Here is a 12,166-nt window from a genome sequence, read left to right on the forward strand (position 1 = left end):
TGACGGTCAATACGGAGTGGGCGAACACCATTTGGAGGCTATGGAGGAGGCTGGAGAGGTTGCTTAATGATCATTCTTTAGCTGATTTTGACCATTCCATAATTTGACAGTCAAATACATCTGGTAAGCCTTCTCTGAGGATGGAGTGGGTGACATGCGTTTTCACATGGATAGCGTTTGATTGCCTAGCAATTGAAGATTCACATTTACACCTTCTTGATATTTTTCTAATTCTTGTAATTGGGACTTATTTTTTCACTTTTATATAATTTTTATAGGATGGGTTAGGTGCCAAACATCATGCAATCCCAATTCTTGACATAGTCTACCAAAGGGGGTCAGAGAGTCAATGTACACTAAGTGAGTTGGATATCGGTCTACGGAGCATCAGCAGCAGCATTGGGAAATGGCAGGAGGTCAGTGAGAAACCAGGAGCAAGTAGGAAAAAAGGTAGCAATCACGCATTCCAGTTCATACAATGTGCAGTGCGCTAAAATAAACCTACCCTTGCCATCTACCTCAGTCTTCTGGCTGAGGAGTACAACACCCTGATGAAACAGCACAGATACACCAAAGCATAGGAGGAATATTATGGGTGGTATGCTGTTTAACCTCCTCGGCGGTATGATTCTTTCCGATTTTTTTGTGCTGAAAGCGGTACCATTTTTTTGCATGGAAATATGTAGTTTTTTATTGTAGGCTGTACTTTTTAGGAATAGCTCACTGAAATCTGTACGAACAAGAGTCTAGTAAATATCCCAGGTAGGATAAAATTTGAAACACAAAATCATAAATTATAATTTAATAAAAAATCATAAAAAATAATATAATAAATTTAATTCAATAATATAATCAAACCAAAAACACTGAAATTTGAAATACAGAGGCAAATTCGCACATCGCTTAGCAAAGTCGCAAAATCGTTTTCAGTGTCTGATGACGAATTTCCCCACGAATCATTATCACTCAATTCTGCAAGTGGTTCTGATTTACTATCGCTGTTCTCTAGCTGGTCTAAAACAGCTTTTGACGTAAAGGGACGCTTTTTGGACGCCATGGACTTTTCTAAGTTTCCAGGCAGAAAGAACAGTTAAAATGCAGGCAGGGCACAGGACAAAGCACTAGGGAAACATTTCACTATGTGAAATGCATTGAAACAGCAATGTTTTACTATGTAATAATCATTTTTAAAAAAATGAAATTTTTTAAAAATTTCAAATTTGCCGCCGGTTCCGGCGCCCGTATGTCCCGACGTCACAGGGACCGGAACACGGAAGCAGGATGCCAGCATCGGATGGAGGAGATGGCCGGGGACACTGCAGGGGACACATCGTGGGAGCGAAGGACAAGGTAAATGCTGCAGGGACTCCCTGAGCAACGCCGCATGGTAAGCCCGAGTGTAGCTCGGGGTTACCGCTTTTGGTACTGACATTTTACCCGAGCTACACTCGGGAATACCGCTAAGGAGGTTAAACAAATGTCTTTTCAAGCAGGCATATGGTTTCAGCAGTGGTGTGTGTGTGCGCGCAAACAGATTAAGGAGGGCTAAATAAATATCACATAATCAGTGACAGACTGACATTTCAGAGAACATTCATCCTACCAACAACCCATAAAACACGTTTAACCGTTTGATCTATCATGAATGAACATCCATAGCATCTGTCTGACAGGAGGGGTAGATGGTGTAAGAATGTGCAAGCGATGACAATCAAGGCTGCAGCATAGTGCAATTGGGTTGGAGTTGTAAAGGTAGACAGCTGGAACAGAAAAAACAATAACATGAAAAGACACATAACATAGTCTAATGGTACAAAAAACAAACAACCAAGCCAAGGAACCGAATGGTCCATTAAAACAGGGGAAACACTCCTTTCAGAAATAAATGGTGGTAGGGTCCAGTTCTTCACGATCCATGTGAGCTCAGTGCAACATAACAGATCAGGGATCCAGCTACAGAAGTATTAAGATGGAATAGCTGAGAATTGGGTAGCCCGAAGAAATCCGTGTAACAGGCGCAACTATAAATGTGTTTTGGTTTGATAACGAGAGGACCTGTAGAGGGACCACTTGCCTGCACAGGATAATTCCACAGGCAGAAATAGTTAATGCAGTGAGGAAGAGCTCAAACCTCAAATGGTAAATTATCCACTGCCATGGCAATGAGCCAAATTAAAGACTGGGCACAGGTTTTGGGAACTATGGCTGTAGCATGTCTAGAAGGTGGTAGTAGGAGAGGTCATCTCACCAGCAGAGTGATTTGCATTGTACCGACCTGTAATACCTGTCCAGCCAGTCAGCATCCATTACCACAGTGTCAAAGCGGAAGCTGTGATCTCCAACCACTTGGAGTTTGTCAGGGTATATCACTGAATGATGGAGCCGCAATTGCTGAAGGCGCTTCTTGTCTTTTTGGAATCTAGACCTTTGTTTTTGCACCTCGGTGTAAAACTTTTAAAACGGCATGGCTGTTTCTTTTAGAGGAGATGTCCTTGAAATCTGTATTTCTGCAAAAGGTTTTTACCTATCCGTGCAATTCAAGAGGTGGATAAGCAAGAGCCAAGAGTGTTTCAGCAGGTCTACCAGTAGAAAAAAAAAAAAAACGGTTTGTGCTTCTCAGTGTTCTCTCTGGATCTTTAAATAAAAAGTTGGCACCTGCCTTATGGAATGCAGTTATAATATCAGCTTTTAGCTCCAAATCACTAACATGGCTCTAACAACCTCTCCAAAACTGAGCTCCTAGTATTCCCCCCTGCCCGCGCCACCCCCACTGACTTCACCATAAATATCGCTAACACCATCCTCAGTCCATCCCCTCACGCCAGGGTACTAGATGTAATCCTAGACTCCCATCTGTCCTTCCAGCCCCAGATCCAATCGCTGACAAAATCATGTAGACTTCACCTCTGCAACATCTCCAAGATACGACCGTTCCTAACCCCGGAAACAACTAAGCAACTTATTCACTCCCTTGTCATATTACGCCTTGACTACTGTAACTCCCTCCTCATTTGCCTACCTCATCATAGACTATCCCCCCTCCAGTCTATCATGAACACTGCTGCCAGACTCATCCACCTCACTAACCGTTCCATATCCACCTCCCCTCTCTGCCAATCCCTCCACTGACTCCCAGTTGCCCAACAGATAAAATTCAAAGCTCTAACAATGACATATAAAGCCATCCACAACACTGCCCCAACTTACATAACCGATCTTATCTCTAAATATCACCCAAACCGTACACTCCGCTCCTCGCAAGACGTCTTACTCTCTAGCTCCCTTATCTCCTCCTCCCATGCTCGTCTCCAAGACTTCTCCAGGGCATCACCTATCCTCTGGAACTTCCTACCCCAGTCTATCAGATTATCACCTACTCTACTTGCCTTTCGGTGATCACTGAAAACCTTTTTTTTCAGGGAAGCCTATCCCGCTCTCTGCTAATTCTGAAATCCTCTGCTCTTCCAACCACTCCATTCCCCACAGTGACTACCTACTGTACCATTCACCCCGCCCTCCTAGATTGTAAGCTCCAAGGAGCAGGGCCCTCAAATCCCTCTTGTATCGAACTGTATTGTTACTGTATTGTCTCCCACTATAATGTAAAGCGCTGAGCAAACCGCTGGCGCTATATAAATCCTGTGTAATAATAATAATAATAATAAAAATAATGGCTTTTCAGTGCAGAAGTGCATTCATGCACTTTCTGAAGATCATGCCGTAGAGAAGAAAAGTCTGATGTCTCTGACAGCCTGCTCTTGGCTAGTAATGCTATGAAGGAGGGCATTGCGTTGCTTCACAGCAGATAGAACGCCTATCATTGTGGGTTCAGGGTCAGCTGTGCTCACCGAATCTGCGTCTTCTTCTCCATCATGTCCTGTGATACTGCAGCTTGATCACTGTTTGGTGGCTGGGGTTACAAGGCAGCCATAGAATCCAGTGGAGACATTGATGGCTCTGCTGGGGTATTGAAGGAGTGCACCTCCAGCCTCAGGCTGTCTTCCTCCCCCTGGGGTCTGTGAGGTGCCCCCACCATCCTGGCTGCTGCACTCAGTTGGACCTGCTTCCTCTTTCTGCTTTGTCATGGTGGCCATAAAGGAGAATTGCAAACCAGGGAATTTAAAACAGAGGAGATCTGGAAGAATCTAAGGCAGCAGGGTTCTTTACATGATAGTTTTAGGATTAAGTGCAGCAACTCAACAGCACATGTCCCCTCACATGTACAGTAGTAGCCAGCCATGCCCCCCCATCCCCTATATGTCACAAAATTTTCATAAAATTTACTAATATATTTGCTTTGGATTATTGGATTTTATGACTATGCATTACCTTTTTTAAGCGTTGAATTGTTTTTATTATATTTTTTTTTATAGCATTCCACTTTGTAGTTTTTAGCTATAATTTGTACCCTCATGACTTTATAAATTTGTTTTTTTTTCCTGACCCGAAAGGCATGAAACCTGAGATTGAAGAAATGGGAATATCTAATGATGTTGATTTTAACAGAGATGGAGAATTACTATATCCAGAAATATGTGCTCTAGTGTTGAATTTGCTTTCTGAAGATCATGGAAACCTAAATTTGCTTACCAGTGTTTTTCAAAGTCTTCTGAAAATAGTAAAAACCAAGAGGAAAAACACAATGCTTCTAGTACAGCAAGTAAGTTATTTAACTTGTCTGAATCTGCTAGAAACGTATCATTTAGAGGATTGACTGAGAAAACCAAAGGAGGTAAAGATAATTGTGGATAGTGTAATAATTCTTTTAAATATTAAGAAGGACATGCTCCACAGCTGAAATTGTAAAAGACTAGCTTTATACATATAATTTAAAAGCATAATTGAGAACTAAGAGATCCACAAATACGTGCTCTGCAGGCTACGCACAATGGTATAACATTCCCAAATCTGCATTTAGTTTATTTAGAGCAATTCCATAAAAATGCAGCAAGCACAAAGTTCTGATAATGAATATGCAAGAATTGAAAAAACAAAAGCACTGTGCTAATGACTAATTGAATATCTGTCACTTTGCAAACACAACTAAAACGACAAGTAAACAACAAATGTATATAATTTAGAATGCATATATGCATAAGTCCATTATTTACAGGTCCCACTGTGCTGAGCTTGGGTACTACTCTGTTTATGCAGTCTAATGATGTACATAAATACAAATCACCAAGGATACCCAAACCTTAAAATTCCTATGCATTAGGTAAGCATCCACATATACAGTGAGGAACAGAAGTATTTGAACACCCTGTGATTTTGCAAGTTCTCCCACTTAGAAATCATGGAGGGGTCTGAAATTCACATTGTAGGTGCATTCCCACTCTGAGAGACAGAATTAAAAAAAAAAAAAAAAAATCAGGAAATCACATTGTGTGATTTTTAAAGAATTTGTCTTGCACTGCTGAACATAAGTATTTGAACACCTGAGAAAATCAGTGTTAATATTTGGTACAGAAGCCTTTGTTTGCAATTACAGAGGTCAAACATTTCCAGTAGTTCTTGACCAGGTTTGCACACACTGCAACAGGGATTTTGGCCCACTCCTCCACACAGATCTCCTCTACATCTGTCAGGTTTCGGGGCTGTCGCTGAGCAACACAGAGTTTCAGCTCCCTCCAAAGATGTTCTATTGGATTTAGGTCTGGAGACTGGCTAGGCCACTCCAGAACCTTGATATGCTTCTTACGGAGCCACTTCTTGGTTATCCTGGCTGTGTGCTTCGGGTCGTTGTCATGTTGGAAGACCCAGCCATGACCCATCTTCAATGTTCTGACTGAGGAAAGGAGGTTGGTGCTCAAAATCTCAATATAAATGCCCCATTCATCCTCGCCTTAATACAGTGCAGTCGTCCTGTCCCCTTCACAGAAAAGCACCCTCAAAGCATGATGTTACCAACCCCATGCTTCACAGTAGGCATGGTGTTCTTGGGATGCAACTCATCCTTTTTCCTCCAAAGACGACGAGTGAAGCTTAGCCAAAAAGTTCTACTTTGGTCTCATCTGACCACATGACTTTTTCCCATGCCTCCTCTGGATCATCCAGATGGTCACTGGCAAACTTCAGACGGGCCTGGACATGTGATGACTTCAGCAGGGGAACCTTCCGTGTAATGCATGATTTGAAACCATGACGGAGTAATGTTCTACCGATAGTGACCTTTGAAACTGTGGTCCCAGCTCTCTTCATGTCATTGACCAGCTCCTCCCTTGTAGTTCTGGGCTGATTCCTCACCTTTCTTATCAGTGATACCCCAGGAGGTGAGATCTTGCATGGAGCCCCAGTCCGAGGGAGACTGAAAGTTGTCTTTAGCCTTTTCCATTTTCTAACAATTGCTCCAACAGTTGATCTATTTTCACCAAGCTGCTTGGCAATTGCCCCATAGCCCTTTCCAGCCTTGTGGAGGTCCACAATTTTGTTTCTGGTGTCTTTTGACAGCTCTTTGGTCTTGCCCATGGTAGTAGTTGGCGTCTGACTGACTGTGGGGTGGACAGGTGTCTTTAAAGAGCTCAGACAGGTGCTACTAAGTTAGATTAATGAGTGGAGTAGAGGTGGACTTTTTAAAGGAACAGTAACAGGTCTTTGAGAGCCAGAATTCTTGCTGTTTCTTCTGTGTTAAAATACTTATGTTCAGCAGTGTAACACAAATAAGTTCTTTAAAAATCATACAATGTGATTTCCTGAAATTTTTTTTTAAATGCTGTCTCTGAGTGGGAATGCACCTACAATGTGAATTTCAGACCCCTCCATGATTTCTAAGTGGGAGAACTTGCAAAATCTCAGGGTGTTCAAATACTTCTGTTCCTCACTGTATGCTACTGAGCAGCCCACATGGGTAACAACGCTTATTGGGGATTCACACATGTGAGGTGCAAATTGAAGCTCTGTTTTAACTACTAATTGATACAGTATTTGTTCAGCATTTTTGGTCAGGTTTACATCAGGATCAGGGAGAAAACCAGCATGAAATCGTGTTAATAAACTTATGACATGTGATTCAGAAGCGGTTTCCATAGAAGTCAATGAGCCTGTAATCCGCATCTGAACCAGACAGCACTGCTCAGAAATCGGACCTGAATCTTTTTCACTCCGCACTGCCAGTGCACCGGACCTTTAATGGGCACCATAGGAAGCAATGTTATTTCAAGGTTTGGATCCTGTGGTCTTACTATGCACATTATAGTATGTATGTATACATACACACACACACACACACACACTATATTGGCAAAAGTATCGGGATGCCTACCTGTACATGCATATGGACTTTAATGGCATCCCAGTCTTAGTCCGTAGGGTTCAATATTCAGTTGGCCCACCCTTTGCAGCTGTAACAACTTCAACTCCTATAGGAAGGCTGCCTACAAGGTTTAGGAGTGTGTCTATGGGAATGTTTGATCATTCTTCCAGAAGCGCATTTGTGAGGTCAGGCACTGATGTCGGACGAGCAGGCCTGGCTCGCAGACTCCACTCATGGACCTTGTTTTGTGCACTGGTTCGCAGTCATGTTGGGACCATCCCCAAAGTGTTCCCCCAAAGTTGGGAGCATGAAATTGTCCAAAATGTCTTTGTATGCTGGCACCTTAAGAGTTCCCTTCACTGGAACTAAGAGTCCAAGCCCAACCCCTGAACAACAACCCCCCAACATAAGCCCCCCTCCACCAAACTTTACACTTGGGACACTGCAGTCAGGCATTTACTGTTCTCGTGGCAACCGCCAAACCCAGGCACGTCCATCGGAGAAGCATGATTTGTCACTCCAGAAAACATGTCTCCACTGCTCTAGAGTCCAGTGGCGGTGTGCTTTTTACCACTGCTTCTGACACTTTGCATTGCACTTGGTGATGTAAGAATTGGATACAGCTGCTCGGCCATAGATACTCATTTCATGAAGCTCTCTATACACTGTTGTGCTAATCTGAAGGCCACAGGATGTTTGGAGATATTTAGCTATTGACTCTGCAGACAGTTGGCAACTTCTGCGCACTTCAGTATGCGCTGATCCCGCTCTGTCATCTTATGTGGCCTACCACTTTGTGGCTGAGTTGCTGTTTTTCTCAGTTGGTTCTACTTTGTTATAATACCACTAACAGTTGACCGTGGAATATTTAGTAGCAAGGAAATTTCACGGATGGACTTATTGCATAGGTGACAGCATATCACAGTACCACGCTTCAATTCACTGAGATCCTGAGAGCGACCCATTCTTTTACAAATGTTTGTAGAAGCCCAGGTGCTTGATCTGTACACCTGTGGCCATGGGGGTGATTGGAACACCTGAATCCAATAATTTGGAGGGGTGTTCCAATACTTTTGGCAATATAGTGTGTGTGTAATATATATATATATATATATATATATATATATATATATATATATATATATATATATATATATATATATATATATATATATATATAAACAAGCCTTCATTGAAAGCAGAGGCACTCAAATTTCAGCTGTGTTCTATGGAGAGTAGATCTTGGCAGGCTGTTGGTGCTCTGTCAACACACAGCAGGTGTTTCTTTCAGAAGTTGACTGAAACTGGACTTTACGGTACAAGCACCTAAAGAGGTCAGCTATGGTTTGTTTTTACTGCCTGTTAATATGTAAATACTTTTATATCCATTGTCTGGGCACATTTGTAAAGCGAACTTCATCATTTGTGGTTTAACCATTCTATCCACACTGTGCCTCTGTGTTGTCATTACATTTGTTCACTAATACCAGATCATAGAGCGAGCATAAGGCATCCCACTCATCAGGTTATGGCCAAAAGTCACGTCTAAACTGCTCTTATATGTCGTTCCACCTAGTTTCTTAAAGCACTTTTTTGATCCTGATAATAGTGAGTGTAAAGTTTAAGGTCTCGTTCATTTGAGCATTCTTATGTGTACATCTGTGTGAAGGGCCATATTTGCACGCATGGGATGCACTGATGTTCCATGCATCTGCATACAGGCAGTCCCTTTCATATCAGTTGGGATGCAGAAGCTGAACAGAGACGGCCTTTGTTCCTAATTTGACATTCGTGTGGGTGTGTGGAATTGCCTGAATGCAGTTGCACAGAACCCCGTTGGCATGGCAAATACTGCTTTTTATAAGCCCATGTGAATGAGGCCTAACTCTAAATGCTAACCATACAACTAGCTGATAATAGAAAAGCTCATAAATAGTATGAAATTATAAATAAAACTGGCCATAGAAGAAGCTACCGTACTAGATTTTTTACCTTTTCATATGTATACAGTACCGTGCAAAGCATGAAATGCTTTCCGAAATAAAAGTGTTAATATTTTATTTTTATCAATTAACAAAATGAAAGAAAATGAACAGAAGAGAAACCCATAGGATGTTGAAACAAGGCTAAGTGACTCAATTATGCACAAAAACATAGGAACTGGGATGCAGAAGAATGACAGCAGGTACTCTGGGCTGATGAGTCAAAATGTAAAATATTTCAATCTATCAGGAGGCTATGGTTTGTTTGCCAAAGGGCTGGAGAGCAGTACAGTAATGAGTGTCTACAGACAACAGTGAAACACGGTTGCAGGTGTGGGGCTGCATTTTTACAAATGAAGTTAGAGATTTGGTCAGGATCAATGGTGTCTTCATTGCTGAGAAATAAAGGCAGATACTTGTCCATCATGCCATACCATCAAGGAGTGTGTGATTGGTTTCCAAATTATTCAGCAGCAGGACAACGACCCCAAACATACCAGCCAACATCATTAAAAACTATCTTCAATGTAGAGAAGAACAAGGAGTATTGGAAGTGATGGTTTGGCCCCCACAGATTCCTGATCTCTAAATCATTGGTCTGTCTGAGATTATATGAAGAGACAGAAGGATGTGAGGCAGCCTACATCCACAGAATGGTTAGTTCTCCAGGATATTTGGAACATCCTACCTACCGAGTTCCTTCAAAAACTGTTCAAGTGCTGTATACCTAGAATAATTGAAGGATTTATGCTGTTTTGATGGTAAGGGTGGTCACACCAAATATTGTTTTAATTTGGATTTCTCTTTTGTTCATTTACCTTCCATTTTGTTAATTGATAAAACTAAACTATGAACACTTCTATTTCTGAAATCATTCTTAATCTACAGCATTTTTTTACATTTGCCTAAAACCCTTGCACAGCACTGTACGTAGAAATGAAAATAATTGCAGCACCGTTTATCTAAGAATACATACATATTAAGAATACAAAGTAGGTGCCCTCTTTTCAGAAAAATATGTTGGTGTGCGACACCTATACAATGTGCTAAAACATGCTTGCCTGTTTTTTTTTTTTCTGCAGGGTACAACAAAATCCTTACTAATAGGATTTAAGTTCATCTTAGAAAGTGATGATCCAGAAATTAAAGGTTAGCAATATTTTTATATTTCAATATTTTTATTGAGAAACAAGCATATAGATGCATAAAACGAGATGGCAAACAAAAAAAGCCCACCTACAAGGTGGAACGAGATATAGAATCAGAATCAATCATAACACTTATAGGCACGCCAAAAGATTATCGGAAAATGGCATTACAAATACACACAAAGAGTGCCATAACCATCAAGACGTACAGGTTTCATAAATCAATAAACAGAAATTAAACCGAAGGAATGAACCAAGAGTGACAGAAATAACTCTGCGAATAAAGTAGAAAAAGAGAGAAAAAAAGAAAGAGAAGAAGGAAATTACTCCTAAGGGAAAGGAAGGAAATAAGAGGGGGGGGGGGGGGGGGGTCAGCTGCCAAACACTCACGATACAGTAATATAATTAATCCAAGGCTCCCAAGTCCTCTCAAATCTGGACACATCGTCGGTGACAATACTCGTCGGTTTATCGTTAACCATTATCCAGTTAAGTTTTTGTTTCACCCTATCTAGCGGCATCAAGGATTGTTTCCAACTTCTAGCTATGGTAATGCGAGGCGCCAGTACTATATATAAAATTAATTTAATAGATTTTTTTGGGGATGTCAGAGGGTAGTATATTGAACAAAGCCACTTCCGGCAATCTACGGATACTAACTCCTGTTACTGAGTAAATAAAATTGAATATGCGGATCCAGAACCTACTCATAACTGGACATTTCCACCATACGTGGAACATGGTACCCTCTTGACCACAGCGTCGAAAACAGCCAGATGACACGGAAGGATACATTATGGCTAGGCGAGCGGGAACCAAATACCATCGAAGTAGCGTTTTATAGTTGGATTCAACAAGATCAGTGTTAATCGAGATCTTCGATAGAGTATGGGCTGCAATCCGCCATGTAACTAAATCTAATGAACTATTTAAATCCCGCTCCCATTGGGTCATGTAGGATAATTTAGTGAGGGGATCAACCAACGAAGCATAAATAATGGATAAGCGACCTCACATCATCCCACTTGCCCCACAGGAGACCTCGATAGAAGCAAGCACACAAGGTTCTGTGAGTAGTCTAAGCTTGCTATTGATAAAAGAGCGAAGTTGGTGATAACTGAATATTTCTCCGCGAGGCATCTTATAATTAGTCACAAAATAATGAGGAGACCGAGGATGAACCCCATCTAAATAGTCTCCGATACGTAACAACCCCTTATTAATCCACCACTGGAACCTCGCAAAAGATAGACCCAGGGCAAACTCAGGATTACTAAACACTGGGGCCAACGGGGTATGCGGAGAAGAGAAAGGTTTACGAGCTCTCCATCTATCCCACACTGATAATGAATAGGATAGAGTAGGACACAAAATAGGAGGACGCAATCCACTGGGAAGCCACATGAGAGTACCAATAGCATATGGACGGCACGAAAGAGCCTCAATCCCAACCCATTGGGGGACATATCCCCTGGCCGTAGTACACGATAGCTGTGCTATCTGGGCCGCCTGAAAGTATGCGTAAAGATTAGGGAGTCCCAAACCGCCATGCCTCCTCAAATAAAATAAGGTAGATTTGTTCAGCCTAGGGCGTTTTCCCCTCCACACAAATCTAGAGACTGCTGCTTGTAGTAAGAACAGTTCCCATTTGGGGATCATGATTGGTAGCGTCCTGAAATAGTACAATAATCTTGGTAGAAAGGTCATTTTAATAGAATTCTACCGAACCAGGAAAGTGAGAGATCCTGCCAGTTAGCAATATTTTTAAATGTAATCAGGGCTTA

At 41.6% G+C, this 12,166-nt stretch overlaps 1 protein-coding gene across 1 annotated transcript in view; it reads left to right on the forward strand.

Moving 5' to 3' along the window:
- The window catches only part of LYST (lysosomal trafficking regulator), a 310,685-nt gene that overhangs the window by 66,559 nt on the left and 231,960 nt on the right, over positions 1-12,166 (forward strand). The window contains exons 8-9 of the mRNA XM_089668582.1: positions 4,452-4,660; positions 10,317-10,383. Of these exons, the coding sequence (XP_089524708.1) occupies positions 4,452-4,660; positions 10,317-10,383 (276 nt within the window). The remainder of the gene's footprint in view (positions 1-4,451; positions 4,661-10,316; positions 10,384-12,166) is intronic.

The sequence above is a fragment of the Staurois parvus genome, unplaced genomic scaffold (assembly GCF_062004578.1).
Source record: "Staurois parvus isolate SC_StPar_1 unplaced genomic scaffold, SC_StPar_1.0 ptg000059l, whole genome shotgun sequence".
Taxonomy (NCBI): Eukaryota; Metazoa; Chordata; class Amphibia; order Anura; family Ranidae; genus Staurois; species Staurois parvus.